Source organism: Bactrocera tryoni, chromosome 4 (assembly GCF_016617805.1).
Source record: "Bactrocera tryoni isolate S06 chromosome 4, CSIRO_BtryS06_freeze2, whole genome shotgun sequence".
In the NCBI taxonomy this organism is placed as follows: Eukaryota; Metazoa; Arthropoda; class Insecta; order Diptera; family Tephritidae; genus Bactrocera; species Bactrocera tryoni.
The window spans coordinates 73,582,166-73,606,106 of record NC_052502.1 but is presented as its reverse complement, the minus strand read 5'-3'; the positions used below and the strand labels follow the sequence as shown (position 1 = coordinate 73,606,106).

General features: G+C 31.7%; 1 protein-coding gene and 1 long non-coding RNA gene across 4 annotated transcripts in view; one reads left to right on the top strand and one right to left on the bottom strand.

The window, feature by feature from the left end:
* LOC120774002 overlaps positions 1–23,941 on the top strand; it is a 134,487-nt gene that overhangs the window by 93,713 nt on the left and 16,833 nt on the right. The gene's annotated exons all lie outside the window — the stretch shown is intronic.
* Positions 93–22,949, bottom strand: LOC120773998 (probable citrate synthase, mitochondrial). Of its 2 annotated transcripts, none has more exons than XM_040103274.1 (5): positions 22,851–22,949; positions 22,346–22,439; positions 5,740–5,889; positions 1,918–2,277; positions 93–1,820 (listed from the first exon to the last, which is right to left on the bottom strand). In XM_040103274.1, exons 2-5 carry the CDS (start codon positions 22,388–22,390, stop codon positions 990–992), a joined length of 1,386 nt encoding a protein of 461 aa, XP_039959208.1. In that variant the 5' UTR covers positions 22,391–22,439; positions 22,851–22,949; the 3' UTR covers positions 93–989. The 2 variants fall into 2 exon arrangements, with proteins under 2 accessions (XP_039959208.1, XP_039959209.1); XM_040103275.1 differs by lacking the exon at positions 22,851–22,949 and adding an exon at positions 22,681–22,820.

Sequence of the window (23,941 nt, the reverse complement as noted above, 5' to 3'; positions counted from 1 at the left end):
AACTATTTTTTTATTTTTTTTATTTCTTGTTTTTTGAATTTTCGAAAATTCGCAACCCTGCTCTTAACAATAAACCCAAAAAGATTTTTTCCTTTTTGTTTTAATTTTTTTTAGCTTTTCTTTATTGTATGTAGCTTTCTCACTTATTCTCGAATACAGTTATTTGTTTTTATTTCATTGAATTTCAACAACTCAAAAAGTAATAATGCCGTTTCACAAGATACTTGTTTGTATATTTTGCATACATATAGCACATATGTACGTTATACACGTCATAATATATTTATATATGTATGTATGTATGTATATATGTATATAATTAATGCGTCACTCTTTATGCAGGTGAAATTTTTGGGAATCGCTATTACCATGTACTTAATTAATTAAAACAATTTATTTACTTTAAAGTAATTTAATATCATACTCTTTAGCTGGAGCTGTTGCTCGAAATTTTTGTTGTTGTTGTTGTTTTTTTTAGTTTTTGTTGTTAAAATAAATCCACATTTGGCTTACAATATTAAACTTTTCTACTTAAGTTAAAATAAGTTTTCAAATGGGGATCGTCTTAGCTGATGTTGTCGCTAGCTGTTTCTGCTCGTTAAGTTTTCATTTAGTGGTTGTGGCGCTTGCGCGCGCAATACGCTTAAATGTAATAATAATTAAGTTAAAATTAGAAGCGTTTCAAGTTGTTTGCGGTGTAGTGTTTTTGTTGTTTTTGTTTTCTTAAATGTCTTCTCCATTGTGGGTAAAATTGTTGTTGTCGCTGTTATCGGTGCATAACAATGATTTTGTTTGTATTCAACTAAACGCATTTCGCTGTTGGCTAATTTATTTTTATTATTTTTAGTTGTTTTTTGTTTTTCAAATAAAACTATTTCGCAATTTAGGTATAGTTTTTTGGTTATTATTACTGCAACTCCGCCTCTTGTCTCCTACCCTACATCGAATCGGCGCCGCCGTTATTCAACACGTTTCATTTGCATTTTCGTTTACTTTTGCACCATTTTCATCAACATATCGGTCGACAAGGATTTTGGTCTCTCGATGGGCAGACCCAAGGCACGATCCCAGATCAATGAAGCCAAGACACCGAGCGCACGCGAAACGCCGAACAATACGGTGTAGTAGTTCATTTCCTTCATGCCGTAGTATTGCAGCAATACACCGGAGTGAGCGTCTACATTGGGCCATGGGTTCTTGACCTTACCGGTTTCGGTTAGGATTGGTGGCACGATCTTGTAGATCTTCGACACCAGTTGGAAGAGATCATCGTTGGGCAGGTGTTTGAGCGCGAACTCACGTTGGCAGGTGTAGCGTGGATCGGTCTTACGGAGCACAGCATGACCATAACCGGGCACAACCTGTCCCGACTTCAAGGTCTTCCAGACGTACTCCTTCAATGCCTCCTCGGATGGGTTGGCTCCCAATTCCTTTTGCAATTTGCGCAGCCACACCAACACTTCCTGATTGGCCAAACCGTGCAATGGACCAGCCAAGCCGTTCATGCCGGCGGCGAACGATAGGTAGGGATCGCTCAAAGCGGAGCCAACCAAGTGCACGGTGTGTGCGGAAACATTGCCACCTTCGTGATCACTGTGGATGGTCAGGTAGAGACGCATCAATTCGGTGAATTTGGGATTGTCATAGCCCAACATCTTGACGAAGTTGGCGGACCAATCCTGACTGGAATCGATCGATTTGGAGCCTTTGCCGCCACGATAGGTATTGCAGTAGATGGTTGCAGCAACGACGGGCAATTTGGCGATCAAGTCCATGCTGTCCTCGTACACGTATTCCCAGTACTTGGTCTTGTGTACACCCTTTACAGAAACAAAAAGCATACAATTTGCATTAGTTGAAATGAAACGTAAAATAGCTGACTAGAAAAGCGTGAAATCGCCGAATTTCTTCACTTACCTCTGAGTATGCCTTAGCGAATTTGCTGTCGTGATTCAGTGCGGTGACGGCGCATGCGAATTGCGACATTGGATGCAAAGTGGTGGGCATGTTATTCAACATGGTGACTACATGTTGTGGCAGTGCAGCGCGTTCGGCCCATTCCTTCGACAACTGCTTGACTTGTCCCTTGGTTGGCACATCGCCAGTAAGCAACAGCCAGAAGAGACCTTCGGGCAGTGGCTCTTCACCGCCTTCGGCCTTGGGCAAGACCTTTTGGCATTCGGGAATGGAAAGACCACGGAAACGGATACCCTCATCGGCGTCCAACACGGAGGTTTCGCAAACGAGACCCTTAATGCCACGCATACCACCATACATCTGCAAAGGAAGGGGAAGAGATTAGGGAAGGTTAAGCTTTGTTTTTAAAATTTTGATCAAGAAGCTTGGGTGGTTTACTGATTATAGTTATAATAATTGTATAAACTTAATAAGAATACTAAAGGTTTGTAGCAACCCAAAGAAAACGTCGGAGACCCTGTGATGTATTCTATATACCATATACATATACTCGTATAAATGATCAGCGTGACGAGCTGAGTCGATTTACCATAGCAATGTCAGTCTGTTTAATTATTCCCTCAGTTTTTGAGATATCGATCTGAAATTTTGCATGGTCTCGAACATACTGCGGGATGGTTGTTGGCGAGACGGATGGGCATAAGTGTTGACGATAAGAGAGACACAGGAACATCTTCCATGCCTGTGTTCAGCACTATCTAAAACTCGTCTTAAGTGTCTAGGAGCTTCGAAGTTCAAGGGACTAGACGAAATATCAAATGTAGATATCAAGTCGCTCTTAAAGTTTGCCAAAAGTGTTGAGACAACGAATATAGTACTTCACCACAAATTAAGCTGAACCTCCATTTGGCTTTAGTAAGGACCAGTAGATCCATGTCTGGCGTGATAGCCGGCCAGTATAACCTAACCTAACCTATTGTCCGACCACTACAGCATATAGCTCTGAACTATCAAAATCAAGTTCTTGTATGGAATCTTTTGTATTTGTAAAGAACATTAAAGCTTCGGTGCTTTCGGTTGACCCTTTGACCTCCGCGATGGCTGCCAGCAGCACAAATATTATTGCTAAGTGCAATCGATATGTAAAAATAGACCATATATGTACATAATAAGATACATATGTATATAATATAAGTGCTTACATTCGCTTGACTAGACCACACCCACGCCGCTTTTTCTATATAACAATAACAAATAGCATTGCGTGACGAATTGGCGTAACTTTTTCTCGAGTGATTGCATTCTTTGCTGCTTTTTTAATGAAGCAGCTAGCATTTTATTTATAGTATTGTTTTTTTTAAATATATTTTTCTATGTACTATATATGTTTATATACTATATAGGATATATACATATATACGTATGATATATTTGTATGTGTATGCCGGTGGAAATGGCCAAATGCCAGCAATTATCTAAGAGATAATTTTGTAGTTGCAGCGGCATTTTTTCAATCTATTTTCTTGTTCTACATGCAAATGCTGTTTTTTCGATTACATAATCGTCATTTGTAAGTCAGAGGAGTAAACAAATATATGCAGATTTTTACATATATGTATATATTTTTAGGGTTAAATGTATGGTTATATTAACAGTTGTACTATATTTGGTATATATCAAATTGTCAAATTGTCTAAGAAGGTCGGCTGAAAATTTCAAGTCGATTTACACTGCCGTTCAGAAAAATTTTCCTCATCAACTCTGAAATAAGCGTTTCAAATTATGAGAGCCGATTACAGCAAATTCATAAATTCTTAAAAACCCGCATAAAATTTGCGAAGAATAATCTCAAAGACATGTACATTCGATACATACGAAAAAAAATCGATTTTTTGAAATTCACTTGTGTATATAACCAGTATATAATCGATATATAACCTGTGTTTAACCTGTATATAACTTTAACAGCTACCCAATTTAAGACAAATTTCTTATTTTTTTTTATCAAAAGGCTTGGCTTTTTTAAGAAGTTAAATTTATTTAAGTAATTTCTTCTAATATAAAATAACCGTTCTACATATTTATGGCAGTACATGTGTTATCGCGCTGCCAGCAAAAGTTAGGTGTACAAATTTATGACTTTTTATGTTGACTATAAATATGTATAGTCTAGAGAATTTATAAAGCAATATTGCTACTGTGGAAAAAAATATTGTCATTTAGAGGTTTAGTTGACGTTATCAGCAATTTTTTGAATTTGATAAAAGCGTCTTAAAAAATTAGTAAAAAGTTTTGATACGGAAAATTCCATACAGAAATAAAAATTCCAAAGAAATTAAATTTTAAACTATTTTAGTAAATAAATAAAAAAAAAATCGCATACAGAAAGAATTTAAATTTAATTTATTTTAGTAAACAAATAAAAAGACAGAAAAAATTTAATTTTTTAGTAAACAAAATACAAAAAAATTATCGATTTTAGCGATAGTGTCGCCATAAAAAAATATTTAACTTAATTTAATTATTTAATTAATTATTTAAAATGTTGCAAAAAAGGCATTTTAAATCGTTAATTTTATGTAAATTCTTAACAGAGTTGCAACATACGCAATATTTGTTTGTATATTTAGATTGGAAAATTAGATTATTCTTATAATAATCAGTAATATTTCCATAAAAAATAGCCAAACAACTTTTCTCCTTCCTTTTTTCTTATTTTTTGCATACAAGTCGCTAACCTCAAAATTTTATAACCTCAAAAATATATATGCTTGCCATGCAAAATATATTTGTATGGAAAATTTATTGCTAATACATTATTATTTAATGCCAAGTTATCGTATTTAAATAACTATTCATGTGAATTTAGTAATTATAGGCATTGTTTAGAACTAATTTCACACCACAGCGCCGCTTCCGGCTAATTTACTTTGCACCAACCTTCTAAAACAGTCGTTATGAATAAACGAAACATGCTGAAATGTTCATAAAAAACTTAATATACTTATTAAAAAAATAGTTTAAACTTCAACTTTTAGCGTACTAAGTTCGCTGTTTTTCTAAAATTTTATAACGTGGCGCTATTTTGCTGTGAAAGTGATCGCATTTTCTCTTTGTAATTAAATTAAATGCTAATTTTAGTAATCACTTTTTTAGCATTTTCAATTTATTAGTATATTTTTACTCCTCCAATAAACCTTTTTGTATTCCCAATAAATTTTTTGTACTCACCATAGATTTTTTGTACCCCCATAAACTTTTTTGCACGTAATAACTCTTTTTTGTATCTCCCATAAATTATTTGTACTCCAATAATCATTTGGTACTCACATAATTTTCTTGTACCACCCATAATTTATTTTTTGTACCCCCATAAATTTTTATTGTACCCTCCATTAATTTTTTTGTGCCCCCAACATTTTTTTTTGCACCCCCCCATAAATTTGTTTTGTATCCTCCATTAAATTTTTTGTACTCCCAATAATGTTTTTGTACCTCCTTTCTAAGATTCTTTTGTACCCCCAATATTTTTTTTGTACCCTCCATAAATTTTTTTTTTGACCCCCAATATTTTTTGTACCCCCCTCCATTTTTTTTGTACCCCCCCATACATTTTTTTGTACCCTCAATAATTTTTTGATCCCCCAAAATTTTTTTATACACCCCCTCCATTTTTTTTGTACCCTCCATAATTTTTTTGTACCCCCAATCATTTTTTTGTACGCTCCATAAATTTTTTTTTTATCCCCAACTGTTTTTTGTTACCCCCATAATTTGTTTTTTATACCCCCAATAATTTTTTCTTTTGCACCGCCAACTTACCATATCGATGGTGGTTTCACCCATTTTGGTGGCACCATATTGCTTCCTGAAATTCTTTACACGCTCCTGTTCGGCTGGAATTTTAGCAGCGAGCACATCACGCAAGCTCGAATCGGCAGAGATGAAACGCACCAAAAGGCCATTCAATTTCTATAAATACAATGAAAGTAAACAATTGATAATTATTAAAAATTAAATTATAATTTACACAAAAAACAATTTAAATAAGTTCAATATGCATATATTCAAGGAAAAATGCTTTCTAACGGCACAATTTGCAACGCAAAATGCAAATATTTCCATATTGAAATCGTCATTTCATAATCTAGCCATCGCTGATCGCTACGCACACAGCGCGCGCCTTTAATCAAACGATTTGCTATACTTCCATTTCAAGGGTCAAACCAGCAAGCGAATTGCGTGCGCCAAACCATTGCACCACATTATCACTTGGCTGCTTGACAAATGCAATAATGTGTGCTATCGCGCTGCATTATTGCATAATACGTCATTGTCATTGAATTGTACTCCACAGTTTCGCTTAAACGTTGCGAAATTTCACCACATGTGAATGCCTATCTTACCGTCCGTCCAGCACCTCAGTCGTGCAAATGAGCGTGAAATGTCTGGCAGTCGTAAATCTTTGCAAGTGATAAGCCGCTTGCTGCGAATCCTAACTACTCTAGCCTGCTCTGTGATAATATGAAATATGGTAGAGCGTGGACTTGTGACGGCGCTAGATGGGCTGATACGCATACTGCGCTATATACATACAAACAAGCTATTTGTGGAATATTTTCCACTTTTAATATTGTGACTCTCCATACATATTTACATACACACATAAGAAAATTCAATGTCAATGCAGAGCTACTTACAAACAGACAACAATCGCTGATAGCTAGAATTTGAAAAAGAAGTGATTTAAACGTGCTGCTTTCGGCGTGCCACTACATTTAGGTATATAAGCATTCACAAAGGTCTAATAGGTCTTCAGCACACTTTCGAATTAAATTTTTTTTTTCATTGAACAGCCGTCTTCTTTATTTAATATATACATATGTAGATACATATGCCTTCATAACGGTATTTATACAGGGCAAACACATTAAAATCAATATTGCGAATTTTCTAATTACAATATTTTTGATTATAAATACAAATTTCAATTTAAACTATATTTTTTTTTATTTCAAAAGTTGCAATTAAAGAAAGTTGAATTTAAAATTGATGTGTTTCAATTATCATTTTTAATTTTTTAATTTTAAAATTAAATTTTAATTTTTTAAGCGGAATTTAAAATTGAAACTTTAAAAATAAAATTTAATTTTTTTGTGATAAAAAACATCATTTTATAATTGCTAGAATAATTATGCACATTAGCGTGTAAACCGCGGCTTTACAAATTTTGAATTTATCGAAAATCGATAACTATCATCCGGTGACTTATGCAAATTAAATGCTTTGTTTACATTTTAAGTGCTCTTCTGTAATAAAATGTACATAAAAACTGACATGAAAAAATTTTCAAGTTCAGTGAAACAGTTATTTGTGCAATATAATAAAACTATGATTAATTGTCGTGCTAAAGTACTACACAAAGCAGGTTATTGCAAGGCAGAAATGAATAGTTTGGGTAATAAAAGTGTTGAGTAAATGCCTGGGTGATCCCCAAAACAAGTTTTTTTTATATTATATACATACATACATATGTGTGTATGCAAATGTGAGTAAATATTGCAAAAATAACAAGAAGAAATTTGCAGTTGTTAAGCTATAATTGAATGTTTCGAAATCAAAGGTTTGAGTCCAGCAACCATTTAAAATTCAAAGCTTTTTGTGACATTTTCAGCATTTGCACAGCCGCTTTATAATTTATTTTTACTAAACTCATAAATGACTACAAACGTTCACATTCCGCCTTTCTGCTGATAATGCAATCGGCACAATTTCATTCAATATTAAAACGAATAATGTAAAAACTGCCAAGCGGTGCGAAATTTCACGAGCAAGTACCGATAAGTCAAAATAAATAGGAAAATATGAGCGTGAGCTTAGTGTCGGTTCACATTCGAAGACTTTCGTTATCGCCACACGTAACTTGTAGTTAGAGGGGCATTGAAAAAAACGAAGGGAGCAGAGTTGCACGTGCTCTTGTATTCTTGCTAAGCATAATAGAAAGTATATGCCTTGGAAAGGGTGCACAAATATACGCTAATAAGAAATATTTTTGTGTACCTTGTAGAAGTGTACAAAAATTTGAGAATATCTTATGAAAAAGAGTGCAGAAAATCAAGGCGCAACAAAAGTTCCGTGTGTAAACTGAGATATAGGCAAGCTTTGGCGGCAACGCTCGTTTGTGCAGCGTAGCTCAGTGCGCGCAGGAATATATGTAAATATAATTTAGAGCGCTAGCTAAGGCTTTCGAGCCGTCCAGCTGTGATGATGACAACACAGCGTTGCCTGGATCGCGGAACCTATCGACGTGCAAGCAATTTGTGCGATGATGACAGCGCCTTAATTTAAATATGCCACGCGTAAAGCTGCATAAAGAAGCTTGTGCGCGCTAAATGGGTTGGTTGTCACCCGAGTGCGGCAGTGGGTCAATGAATTCGATTAACTGTTGAACTTGTTGCGCGCATTTCGACCCTGGCCGTGAGTGCAATGGAAATTTCGCGTTTTGTGTTTGCAAACATTTTCCACTTGTGTCTTTTTATTAAGCGTTAATAACGGGCATGCGTTTGAAAACTGGTTTTGGCGACGTGCGATTTGAGGCATGCGTGCCGCGCAAAAAATTAAAAATAATAAAAATAATTCATTGCATGTAACGATCAACATCATAGCTGCTGATCACGCTATCCATGTCAGTTCTCACAACGTTAACGACTTAGCTGAATTTTCGCAGCAAATTTGACGTGAAATGCATTTGATGTTTCAGCAATAAATAAACCAGTTTGCCTCAAGTTACAAAATGCAATAGGAAAATAAGCGTGTAGCAGTAAGAACATTGTCTATAAACTTCGTACCTGTTTACTTACTAAATTAATGAATGTTAAATACATGAACTTGAACTGCTGCGGCAGCGGCTTGCGAGCGCAGCGGATATAGCCGACAATTAGTACTAGGTTTATTCCTAGCACACTAACACGCATATTATGTCGTTTGAGAAAGAGACGGCATGCTGGAACTTTAGTTTTTACAACCGTTAGCGTTGATCGTGTGCTGAGCAGATAGGCGCCTTGAAATGCTATGTTTTTGATAAAGTTGCGCTTGTATTGCGGTTTATATATGGTGTCATTGTCTAGCGCAGGCTGCAACAGGCGTTCATTTTTTTTTTTTTTTTTTTGTTTGGAATGCATTTGGTATTAAAATTATTGACAAATTGCACATGTGTTTTTAATTAAAGCTGATATGCGCTTATATAAAATGCCGCAATGATCAGTATTGCAAACTTAATTTTTTTAATCATTAATGCCGTTACTTTGCAATGTAAATTCAATGCGTTATGTAATATGTGGCATCACCTGATTGCAAGGTTTGCAAGTTTCCGTTAATCGATAATTAACTGTCAATATATTAAGTTTGCTATGGAGTTGGTAAGACTAGCAAAAATGGGAATTAGTAACTCAGCTTTTGAGGTATCATTCTGATATTTCGCAGACGTCTTTTTCTTTATGAAAAGTGGTTTCTTTGTCGGAACCTTAGATGTCGGACCACCTTAGCCTCACGAAATTTAGTATGGGTTGTTGTCTAAGTACCGTTGTACGATTTAGGAACAAATTGTGTAGATCCAACCACTATATCATATAGCTGCCTTACAAACTGAGCGATCAAAATCAAGTGCTTGTAAGGAAACATTTTTCATTTGACAAGGTAACCTCACAAAATTTGGCATGAATTATTGTCCAAGACGAAGTTACAATCTCCGAAGAAATTGTGTAGATCGGATCCGTTTTCCCAAAACATATGTGAACTGCTTGGATTCACAGCACATCACACAAAGTTCATGAACATTCCTCAGTAATACGCAAGTTTAACACATGTTCGTCTATAATCACGTTTTTCTTATACTTTTTCAAATTCTTCATATTTCAATTTGGTACAAAGTACGAGTGTATCACTCGTTTAAATCAGCTGATCACACGACATCAAAATGACTACTAGATTAATTGATATTTCTGAACGCGTGTTGGTTGCTGTCAATTGATAGCAAGCGCTAACACTAGCAGTGACAAGCCAACGACGCTAAAAATAATACAAATTTCGAGAAAGCAGGGAGAAAAAAAAACAACTAAATTTTGATTGACATAAAACGTTAGCGGCTGCATGCGATATGCTGTGCACTGCAAGTGAACGAGAGCTGCGCTGGAAGAAGAATAAAAATATGTGCATAAATTTGCATAAACACAAAATAATAAAAAAAAACTTAAGATCTTCCAACGCTGACAGCTGCAATCCAAACTTTCTTTAAAATACAAATTATTTGTTTAAAAAAATTGCAATTTTCGCGCATTTCCGCCAACATTTTGCATGCGCATAAATCTTCAACAATAAACGCAAATCAAGGCAAGTGTTGAGCGCAACTGTAAGATGTAAGGCCCAAATGGCAGTGAATGCTGCAGCTTGCACTTCAGCTTCAGCTGCTGTTTTTCAGCACAAAAAAATGTTGTAGCTTTTATTTTTTTTTTTACTTTGCACGAACTTTGCTTCAACGCCAGCGCTTGTGACGTGCTGCCTAGCAATAATTGCCGCTTACGAGGCATTAAAGCGGAAAATATTATATGATATGGTGCCAGGAAAGCTTAGCTGTAGCAAAAAAACTACGAACACGGCTTTTTTTGCTAGTGCGCTGGTGTGCGGCGAGCGCGTTTGTCGGCGCTCAGGTGACAAAGTGTAATATGTTACTTTTTGTTTTGCTAAATAAGTGCGGCGTAAACAAAATCGATAATCATGAATATATTATTGGTAGTTGTATTAATCTTACGTCGTATTTACACCAAGTTTTGAATTATATAATTCAAGACTAAACCTTTGTTGGAGCTGCTTAAAGCTTACCAAAATATTTAATAACTTTAATTTATGTAGGTACCCGTTACAATAACAACAACAACAACATGTGGGGGTGTTTTATAAAAAAATCAGTTTTTACTTTATTGGCGTAGACACCGCTTACGCAATTAAAGTAAGGATAGTCTGCTGTTACATAGTAATATGAAAATTATAGTTAGTTCTGTTTCAAAAGCAATTATTTTTTTATACATACATATGTATGTATATGTACATATGTATGTATGTATCAGCTATAAATAGCGAATTTTTAAACGGAAATTTATTAACGGTAGTATGCCGATTTATAATAATTTTTTGTTTATATTTTTTTATGAAGATTTCATTTTTGAATTATTTTAAGCGGAATTTTAATAGTAGTAAAACTATATATTTATACATTTTATAATACATATATATTTCTAATTACTTTCTTTATGCACTCAGTTAAGTTTTATAATTTTTTTTTTATTAAATTTTTTTATTTACTCAATTTTAATGTACTATATACATATACATATGTATTTATGTCAATTTGTAATTTTTCAAAAAATTACAATAATTTACTTCATATACTATAGCATGATAGATAATGTGCACTGATACCCTTTGTGGTTTTGCTTTTTTCTAATAGCGCGCAGTTGAAGCGTGTAATTGACAAAACCAAAAACAAGCTTTGTGACAAAAGCGTTACATATTAATTATTTATTTATAAGCAAAAAAGTATATATAAATAACTCAATCATAGAAGAAGAAGAAGAGGAAGATTAAAAATCGTATTATCTTCCATTTCTAATTGTAAACTGTAGTACATAAACAGTTAAATAAAAATAGCAAAGTGCCAACAGCTTACGCGCACTGACAACCAAACAGCTGTTTGACAGACAACTGGTTGTCATAGCTTAAGCGCAAATTGTCAAAATTCGCTGCGGGCTATGAACTGTACGCAATTGCTGCCAAGTGATCAATTCTTTAAATATATCACTGATTAAAGTATCATAAACTAATTTGAGCTAATCAATTTCACGTGGATTATAAGTTGTTGGCAATATACTTTTACAATATACATATGTATGTATATTTATGTGCTATATACTCGTATATATATAATAAGACCTTGAAAATGTGCGAATAAAAACTGTCAACGCGAACTGATAAGCTTAAAAGCACAGAAAAAAATTCTTAATTATGTGGCAAATATAATTAATCATATTGAAATTCAGAGTAATCTTATCGCTAAATGTTATATCTGATAGCAGGCGGAAAACTTAATACAAATGAGTAAATAAATATGTGTATATACATACCTACATACATATGTATGTATAAGAATATATTTGTAGTTGGGCATGTATTATAGGGGAAAAACTGGAATTTTCGCACAACTACAATAAAACGCTGTTTAACGCTTGTAGATCATACTCATTATCAACATCATGTGATTTTGGAACGACACTACTTTTGCGTACTTTTATATTCTAATATCATTGTGGTAAACGCAAACACAAGTGCCAACTGATAAACCAGTTGAATGTGGCATACATAGAGCCATTTTTGAAGGTGGGTCTAACTTATTAGACACGTTTATTGTGGGCGGTGTATGTATGTATATACATCCATACATATGTGTTTTGCAAACCTGCCCCTTTCTGCTTTATTAATGTTTTTTTTTATCATAGGTGAAAATTGGATTATATAACTAATAAATTTTGATATCATATCATATCTTTATATACATATATATATTTTATATAATTTGTTTGTTCCGGTTCATACGCGATGACTTTTGTTGTCGCAACTCGCAGTTTGTAGGCAAGGGAGTGAAGAGAAAAGGTAGCGCATTTCTTTATAGGTTTCTTCGTAATATTTCGTTACATTATACATCGGCACTCTTTAAAAAAAAAATAAATAAATAAATGCCAATAACGAGCAAACGTACACGTCTGAACCTAGACTTATTAGCTGAATAATTTAATTTTGTGCAAACGTGCATATTATTTTTTAATGAAAGTTCTTATAATGTAAATACAATACTTTTTTAAGCCAATTTCTCTTAATATGCGTAAATTCATTTATATCAATATTTTTGTTTACATAAATATTTTTCCTATGACACTTGCGCATGTATAGATAATCATTTGCAGTTAAAAGCATCTTTGCACATAATTCAGTTATGCAATAAATATGTATTTTTTGCAAATATATTATGTTTAATTTGTATAAGTAGCATAAATAAGTTCTCATTAGCTTTACTATTGTATTTCAACAACGGGCTTGCTTACAAAACGTTCTTATACAAATGCAATTAACTGCTGAATACCACCATTTGCTTTGCAACACAAGCAACTAACATATTTTTAGCGCATTTCTTGCAAACTGAAGTGCTTTGCACACTAAATTAGAATAATTTATGTCTTAGCTCTTGCATTTTTATAGAAATTAGCATTTCGTGTCTAGTGAATTTGAATATATGTAAACAATGAATTATCGATTATTTACTCATGCATCGATATCTGGAATGCAATTACTGGTTCGCAATTAGCAGAATAGTTATGATAGTAACACAAAATGGCTGTTCGTTTGACTGCGAAATGTTGCATAATATTTTAATTTCCTTTATAAGCTTTAAAAAGTAGAAAGCAATACTAGCTGTGCAATTATTGACATATAAAATATGTACTTGTATTTATTTACTTGAGTTCTTTACACAACGGAGTCGTAAAAATTAATGAAAGTATCTTACACATACAATTTACTGTAGATTAAACCATGTACATATGTTGTATGTCTCAACGCAAATAAATTTCTGTTGCATTATGCAAGATTTGTAAATAGAATGTAGAAATAAAGTGCGTTGCCAACTCAGTTTTACTGATGCTATAATTTATATTTATACTAGGGTGAGCCAAAAATTAAATTATCGCATATATTTATTAAAATCAACCTATGCACGAAGAAAAAATATCATTGCCAGGCAGCAATTATAGCGTACATTACAAAAGCTAAAAAATCAAAACTAAAGGACATATAAAAATATCCACATGTGGGTAATAAAGCGCTGTCTTAATAATAAAAAAAATCGTAAATGTAAACAAACAATTCAATATCAAATGAGCATGTCAACAAATGTTCATAAGCATGTAAAATTACTGCATGAACTTGTTATAAACTAAAGCGCCACTAAGTACCTAAGCACCTGCCTTAAGTCGCCTTGATTGAATATGTTAACTGAGTCAAACCAGCTGACCAACTGTCAAACATAAACAATTACAAATCCGCCTAAAGACACTCGAAGGCTAGCAAATTGGTAGCGAAATAACGGTTTTTACTGCGTATTGACGTCACTGAAAAGTTGACAGCACATTACGCTGCACGCGCTAAAATATTTTATCTTATCGTAGAACATAGAGTTCAAAATTGAACAAATATGGCTGAGTGTGCTGTTATTATTTTTTTTTTTGCACACTATGCAGTTATTGCCTTTTATGCGCTCAATAGCAGCGCCATTGCACAGCTGCTAAGCGCGAAGTGTGCGACAGATGTGCTCGAGTGTGAGATGCTTATTTTGTTTTATGACTGCTAGTTGTTTTTTGCGGTACTTAACGACTTAAAAAATATATTCTGTTAAATTGACGGCAACTTAGTAAATTTTGAGTTAAGTCAATGCATAAATGCATTTGCCTGCGCTGCATGCATGCAATGTGTCTGTATATGCTTGTTTATTGTCTGTTTTCATTAACGGCGTACAAGCAAAGTAAATTAGTTAATATGGCATGCGTGACTATACATATAATTGCTGTTTATCAATTTTGTCATGAGAACGCTGGCGGCCAGTCAGGTGAAGGGAATTAGTAGGTAGGAAAAAAATATAAAAAAATTAAAAAATATGTGTATTTTAATTAAATAAAATAAAAATATATAAGAAATAAATAAAAAAAATTTAAATTAAAAAAAAAAAAAAATAAAATAAAAAAAAAATAAAATAAAAAAAATATAAAAAAATTTAAAAAAAAAAAGTAAAAATAAATATTAAAATAATTTAAAAAAATTATAATATAAATGTATAAAAGTATAAATATTTTAATTAAAATTTTTTTTTTTTTTTTAATTGGAATATTTAAACTTTTACATTTTAATTTTTTATTTATTTTTATTATTTTGTACTTTTTTACTATAAAATTAATAATAAAAATTAAAAAAAAAAATTATGCAATATTTGACATTATAAAAAATAAATCCATTAAATTAAAATTTATTAATAAAAATATTAACCTAAAGACACAAAAGCCCAATGCGAATGCAAAAGCAAAAAAGTAAATCAAATTGATAGTAAAATATTTCAAATTTCTCTCGATAACACAACAAAAAAATAGAATAATCCATTATTTAGAAATTCCTTTCAAACTTTGTGCTCTTACACTCTCTTCCTCCCCACTTAAATCTTATAAACACCGCATCACATGATGAAAGTTGGCAGCGCTGTTTTATCGATATAAACTTTTCACCCTTTAATGCGTCAGCGAAATTAATAACATTACGATCGATTTATAGCTTGCAAAATATTCCATGCGTTGCAAAAAAAAATACAAATAAAGAAATTGAGAATTAACAGACGAAAAATTTTTTGCACTTCCTAAATCCATACGTCATGTTTACGTAACAGACGCTGCGGCTGTGCTTAATATTTCAGTAATATGTTGCTGTTGTTGTTACTTTTCATATAGGTGTATTTTGCGAAAAATCAATAAATCACTGAAATGCTGCAAGAGAGCCAAGCACATTTTAAGAGGGATGATTTTAAAAGCGCTCACTTTTGTGTATATCGTATAACTAACTTGCCGGCAAATGCAGTTTTGAATTTGGTCGATATGGTTTGGGCTCTCTTAGATAATTATTCGAACATTTGTACAAAAATTACAAAGTGTGCCATTTGCAAAGTTTTGCGAAAATTGCAAAGTGTGCAAAAATTGCAAAGTTTGCAAAATTTCTAATTTTATTATTCAAATTTGTATTTACAATGTGTTTTGCAAATTTATTTGCATTTTTGCATTTGACTGGCCCAACAAATTTATTTTCATTTTTGCAGTGTCCTTTTATAGTAGCTTTTAATATTTTTTTAAATAATATAAATAAATAAAATTATAGTTAATTAAAATTAATTATGCCTTTTTAATATAAAAAGCCGAAATTAAATTTTTTTTAATTAATTCAATTGCAAAATCACTGTTTTTTTACACACAATTCACATTGCAATTGTTGTTTTAACTTTCAAATTTTTCAAATTATCATTTTTTTTAGCAATTATTAAAATTTAAAATGAGTTTTTGATTTATTACTTTTTTATTTCCTTAAAATTTTGCATAAACAAAAAACTTATATTTAAAAACTCAGCGCGTTCTATTGAAATAACAGTTGAATGAAGTTCACATACAAATTTTTCCTAAATCTCATGTATATAAAACCGGTTTTATCAATCGTACAAAAGCATATTGCATATATTAAAAAATATTTTATAATAAATGACTTTATAATTGCAAATCCGTTAAGTAAAAAGCAATAAATAAATAAATGACAGGAGTGTGACTTAAAGTTGCAAATTAGTTAAGTATTGGTTAAATATGAGCAAAATGCTGGCGTAGTCGTTCCTTTCTATATTTCCGGCTGCAGTGCCAGCACTTAATGTAATGACTTTTTGCAAATAAAAATGTGAAAAAATAAAACTTTACGCCTTACCAACTAGACGCGTCAGTTGATTTTAATCTGCACTTTTTTGCTGTCACTTTAATAGAATAATTGACATTGCGCGTTTTAACTCGTAAATCATTTAATTCAAAAGAGTTGATTGCGCAAATTAACTATATGCAGTTGTGAGTATGTAAATACGTGTGTAAATATTTTTTTGAATTAAATTAACTGGTAACAAATATTTGTTTCTGCTTGCAATTTTACTTTATTTACAATATCCAAAATCGATAACATCGATAACACGAACTCTACATTAATTTTATTGACTGTGTGAAAGGTGTTAAGAAACGCAATTATTAAGCAATTTTGGCAGAAATTTTTAAGTTATTAAATTTTAAATTTGATTAAAATAATTAATTAAAAAGTGTATTCTTAATTTCGTTACTTCAAACAAAAAAAAATAATAATTTAAATTAAACATTTCTGCAAAAAATAAATTTTTTGAATAAAATTATGAAATTAAATTTTTTTAGTTTTTTATTTTAAATAAAAACAATAATTTTTAAAAAGTTAGTATTTAAAAGTAATAACAAAAATTTTAATTAAAAAATTTAATTTCAAGTGGTGCAAAAGTATTTTTTTTATTTGAAAAATAACAAATAATTTTATTTTCATTATTTACGCAACAAAAAAATATAATAATTAAAAAAATTAATTAAAATTTTTTTTAATTTCTTACAACTTGTGGTTGTAAAAATTAATTAAAAATTTTTTTAATTTCACTATTTCATTCAAAAATTTATTAAAAATTGTTTTTTTTTTTATTAAATTTGTTTTTTATTTAAAAAAAATACAGTATTTTTTAAAAAAATATTATTTTGCTAAAAATTAAGTTTTTACTAAAGAAATTTTACCTTTCAAGTAATATACTATAGCCGCACTCGCAGATGTGAAATATTTGCATAACAATCGAAAGGCAAATGAAATTATTGCTCTTTATATAAAAAAAATAAAAGCAACACACATGTTCTTGCATTTACGCATTTGGCAGTTGCCCAAATTTGTTGCTGATATTTATTTTAATTTTAGTTATATTTTAAGCAGATAATAACAAATGTATCTGTGTAATTTTTCTTTCTCAAGACGTCATATTATGCCTGCGCATTTCAAGGTTACACTTTTAATGTTTTATTGAACTCAATAATATAAAATTTACATATTTTCAGTGGTTGGGGAAATTTGCAAAAAAAATATATACTATATATGTACATATATATAAAATTAAAAAAATTTACGATATATTTAAGCAAAAATAATTTTGCAGTCAAAAAATGTAAATAAATATTGCCGCGGTAAGCAATAAATTTTCGAAGGTTAAAAATATATTTTTTATTGCAGCCACAATCACATTTTTTTATAAGTGCGCGCCGTTTTTTATCACAGCTCGTATTGTCAGTTTCGCCAAGCGCAACGCCACGTACATATTTACACAAGTGTAATTGCATTTGTATTTAAACATTTCGAAAATTATTTATTTTTGCCATAATAAAAGTCAGTGCAAATGCGCGACTAATTATCGACTTGTAGCGCGGTGAAATGTGAGTTCATTTGCGCGGTTTTGAAGTGATAAATATTGAAATAAGATGTAGTAAACCAAAGGCATTCGAAAATGTTGCAAATATGCTGGAAATTATAACGAAAATGAGGAAAATATTTTGCTTTTCAAGATATGGAAAGTATGCGTGAAGCAATTTTTTTCAACACATAGCAATATTCATCAAGCAATTTATTTTGTTTTTTAAGAAATGTAGAATAAAATATAACAAAAAAATTATTTATTTATTATAATTTATTATAAACTATCCTTTTTAGGATACTCATTTGTTAATTATTATTTGTTTTTATTTTTATTATTACTGTATTATACACAAATGTCAGCGCTATCAATACAAAAGTCATAAAATAATATTACTCTAATTTCATGGCGTATAAGAAGTATACGCCCACAAAGGAGTGGGAAAGGTCACGCAGCGTACAAAAATAGCTTGCTGAAAGCATAAAAACCAAAAGAAAAATTCGCAAAAAACGAATGCTTAACCGAAGAAACCTAAATAAGAGCATTGCGCTCACACTTGCGTCTGGTGCATGAAATATTGTATATTTGAGGTGCGTTCCAAAGGACGAGCCTCCAGCATGCCACGCAATTATTGGGTGTTATACGTAGGAGTAGTAGAAAATTGGATAAAGCACGTGTTATAGAGTTTAACGACTTGTGTGCTGTGGGATTTCGCTGCGTGGCGGTGACCGATGATGATATGTAGATGACAATGAACTTGTACTTGCAATAAAAAAATAAGTAAATAAAAGTGTGAATAAAACTAACACATTTAGTCAGGGTTTGCGTATAAAGTAAAATTATAAATTAATTTCATAAAAAGACGCTGCTTATTTGGTATTAAATTGCGTAAAACATTTAATTTATACCTAATTTAGAAAAAATGCAAAGACTATAAACTTTTGAATTAATAAATTGCAGCTCTATACAGAGCATAAACTAATGTTTATGCCACTTATCGAAAAGCGATAAAAAATATTAAAACATTTCCGAAACAAAATTTGCATGTGACACGCGGTTATGGGGGCCTTTCAATATTTTTTTCAATTTTTTAGATAATATTGCACCAAAAACAAACGTCATTTACACTCAAGGAACTGAAGGCAGCTACAAGTTTAGGTAGATAAGAATACAAGATATACGCAGTCAAAACAAAACAAATAATACTATACTTCTAATTAGCAACAAATATAAATGTTAACAGACAAGCACATACGAACGTACTTATGTACATATGTATGTATATTTCTTTGAAAATTAGCACTCGTATTAGAATTGCGCACGAGCCATTCTATAGCCAACAGCGAGTGCTTAGGGAAAAAAATCGCACTCAGTACGACGGCGGTTACGTAACAAACGCCAAAGCACAAAATTTTCTGTACATATATGTACATACTTATATGTACATACATATGTATATGTACGCACGTACACCTTTGTAGTACACGTACATATGTATATAATAATACAGTATAATCTTATCACTTCATTGTACTCATAATCGACTGCTATGACTTGGAAAGTTTTTACGCAGGCAGAAATGACAATACCATGTAGGCGCGGCCGTAAAGTTACATTAGTAGATTGATAAAAAGAACAGCGAAGTATTAACGTAAAAGTGGGTGGCGTGGCAACCGCCAAGCAATAACTCCTCAGTTATTTTCATTATTTAATAGCCCAGCTAATATTTGCGTAAAAAAGTTTAAATAATAATAATAATAAAAAAATAATAGTTTTATAACAAACATAAAATTTTTCCATCAGCAATTGTCTTTGCATAATAGAACGCTGCTTTCACACAAGCAGCATTATGTAATGTTAAGAAAATTTCTTGCTTGCTTTGCGCGCAGCCACTGCTTCGCTGCCCACGACCAGCACAACGTTAGCGCGCCGCAGCCAGACAGCCAACAATGACGAGCGCGCTCGGTTTTTGGCTTTTTGTTTGCTTTTTATATACGTTTATTATTTTATAATTTTTTTTTTGCGCTTCTCAATCACGAGTTCGCGCAATAATATCGGTTTTTCACTAATGCCAGCAAAGCACTTGTCATTTGTTTTTGTTGTGTGCTGTAAATAATATTTTCCCACGATTTTTTTTTGTTTTTCATTATTGGTTAGCAATGTTTTTGTTGCACTTGTAAACAAGCGAGAGAATTCAAGTAGATACTCTCAAAAGCGGAAGTCTAGCCAACAGCGCGCCGATAGTGAAATGTTTGTTGTAGAATTGCTGGGAGAGCGCAAATGAGCGCCAGTGGGAGTGCGTACGAGCGGCGTAGCGTTTCTTTGTGATTTGCAGTTAACAAAGTTTTTTGTGAATTTTCAGTTAGTAAAAGTTGAAATTAATTAATTAAAATGCGAAAAACGAAATAAAGTAAATATAATTTATAAAATTAATTAAAATAGAATTAATGAAGTAACAAATCGCATAAAATTGATGTATGTAAGTAGTGTGCCAGTGTAACGCGTAAGTAACGGGCGTAAATGATTCGATTAGAGCGCGCTGCTTCCGATTACAGCAATGGCAGCAGCGACTGCGACCGCGGCGGCGGCAGCGATTTTATGCACGTATGTATTTACGTGGGAAAATATCGCTTAAGACAGAGAAGCACCGCAAGCTGCGTGATTTTTTTTTTTGCATAAAAACAAAAAGGAGAATTATGAAAGATTTTTGCTTTTGTGCTAAATTTCGCAAAAGCAAATGCCAATAGAAAAATATTTGGTTCAACAACAACAATGTGACTGTATTGATTGTAAGTTCTTGACATGCAGAAAATTGTGTTCTTACATTTGCGCTGCTGGCGCAGACGCCAGCGTTAATGCTTTGCGGGGTTGAAATTGAATGCTTTGGCATAAAATATTATTCAATAAAAATAAGAAAATTGTTTATAAAAATTTTTATAAAGAAAATAAGGTAAAAATATGAAATGACTTAAGAAATTAATAAAAAGAAAAATAGATAAAAGAAAGATAGATAAGTTCAAAAATTAAAAAAATGCTAAATAATAATATTATTATAAATTATTAAATATTAAAGATAGAAAAAAAATTAGTAAAATTAAAAATTATATTTTAATTAAAACAATATGAGGAAAATTAAAAACTGAATTAAATCATTTAAATAAAGAATAGTTAACAAAAATAAATAAATAATAGTAGATATAAAAAAGTGCTTAAAAAATAGTGAATTAAACGCACCCAAAAAAAAACATATAATATAGTAAAAGGAAACTGTAAACCGCTTAGCCATTTGTCTTGTGACTCAAGACACCGTATTATTTTGTCATTTTTGAGTGCTACAGTTATTTATGTTATTATTTGACCTTGTCTTCTAATAGTACTAAACTCATTTTACTTTTTTTCCTGGTTTTTTTGTTTGTTTCCTAATTTTTACCTAAATTTATTTTTTTCGGTTTTTCGCTAATTCTAACCGTTGAAAATTATAATTCTCTAATTACACTCCATTTATTTTGCTTTTTTTTTTAATTTTTGCACTTTTTACCAAAAGATATGCTATATAACATACAAAAATGTTCGAGAACGAAAGGCAATGTGCATATGTATGTATGTGTGTCAGCATTATGCTTAGCGCTGATAGCTCGCACTACAGCGCGTTGCCAGCACTGCCTTCAGCCTTACGTCATGTGGCCATGCTCATCAGCGCTAACACTCGTTCATTAATCTTACAAATCATACATTTCCAATTTAAAATTAAATAAAAATATATTGTAATTCTTCTGCCATTTATGTAAAGTAAATTTTCTAGCTGTTAGCGCAGTTTGTCTGTCTGTCTGTCCGTCTGTCCGTTTCTCAGTCTGCAGCTGCTGCTTCAGCAATGAAAATTTTCCTTCCAACGTGTTATGCAAATTTCGCTGCTTGCCGCGTGTACTAATTTTCACTACATTCACTACTTTTCAAATTACAATTCTTTATTTTTTTTCTTTTTTCTAACTTTTCTAAGACAGGTAAGCGCAGCATTACAAAGGCCAGCAGTCACGTACACACGCACAGTCTATACAAATAGTAGTTTTTGCCTCCATGTGCTCTTTGCTAGTTACTAGAGATTTTGCTTTATCGCTGGCGTCGACGTTGACTGCTGCCGCTGCGCTTTTGACTTCACTTTTATTTGCTATTCTTACTATTTTTTCTATATTAACTAACTTTTAATTTTTTTTTAATGAATTTTTACACAAGTTCAAGCATTTTTCCTTCACACATATTTAATTAGGATTGTAGTGTTATTTTTATGTATTTATTACTCACCTGCGCCTCGGGCAGCTTACGCGTTGAAATACGATAAATCGACATTTTCCACGTTCAATTAAAATGTGTCAGCAGCGGCGTGTAAATCTTAACTCTTTTGTCAAAAGGAAAAAGTAAAACAGAAAATCAGTAAAAATCCTTGCAAACGACTAACAACAAAAAAAATTCCCTACTGTGAAAAATTCTTTGCTAAAATTTTTAATTTTCTTATTGACGCTTGCTTGCTAATCGCTAAAATTTATTTGAAAAATAAAAGAAGATTATGCCGCACACGCGCTTATATTCACCAAATTTCCAAATTTTTATTTATTTGTATTTTTTAACACAATGCTTACAAACTGTGTGCGCTCTCGCTATAGCAGTATGTATGTATTATGTATATTTTGTATGTATGTAGGAAAGCGGATTTTGCACTGCCACTCAACCGCACACAGCACAAGCACAGCAATCGCACTTGATGAGTTTACCAAAAGGACTGACTGACTGATTGACTAACTAAACTTACTGCCTAGTGTTGGAACTGTTGGACCGGAGCGACCACACGGTTCGACCAAACGTCAACTGACTAGGGAAAAGAACAAACTGCTGGCTGTGGCTTTAGCTATTTTCGTTGATACCGCTCGCTATGCTGGCTAATGTCATGTTAAAGTGGCGTATGTGGGTGTGCAGGGGTGTGCGAGTGAGAGGGAATCGACTGGTTTTAATGACAAATAGCGCTAGTGTTGCCACTTTGTTGGCACTGTTGATAGGCGATAATGTGGCAACATATGCGCATTGGAGGAATTTCCGATTAGTTTTGTTGTCGGCAAGGCAGTGTAGTTAATGTCACTGCTTTGCCCACTGTTATGTTGTTTATCAAATAATGAAATATTGTAGTTATTTTAATATTCTGCAACAGATTAACGTCTTATTTTCATTAATTTTAACTAAGTTAAGTTTCTAAATACAAAACAAAAAATGTTAGGTTGCCAAATTACAACTGGGTTAAGCGCTTTGGCTGATAGAAGCGTGTTGCGGCAAATTTTGCATATTTTCAGGCTACTGGACGTGTACCTTGGCCGATTTTCTTCACACAGAGTGTGCTAAGTGCTGCAACTAACAAAAATATAGAAGAAATATACCAATAATATATAATATACCGCAAGAGATAGGAAATAATGAAAACAAATACAAAAAAATTTAAAATATATAGTATATTAAAAAAATAGAATAACTGAAGAAAAAATTTAATTCAAAAATTAATAAAATAAAAAAGTAAAATAATATAAAAATTATTATTAATACCAAAAATAATTATTTAAAACCCGTTAAATAATATTAAAAGTATTTTAAAGTTTTTTGAAAAAAAAAAGTTATTTAATTTGTATAAAAAAATTGAATAATAACTTTATTAAAATTTTAAATCATTATTAATTTTTAGTTTACCAAATTATATAAGAAATAATTGAAAAATCAAAAAAAAGAAAATTAAAAATACATATTTATAAAAATTTACCAAAATAGACAGAAATAAATGATAAATTCAAAAAAAAAAAAGAAAAGTAAAAAGTATACATATGTATATGTATGTGTGTATACACATTTCGTTTTTTAAAT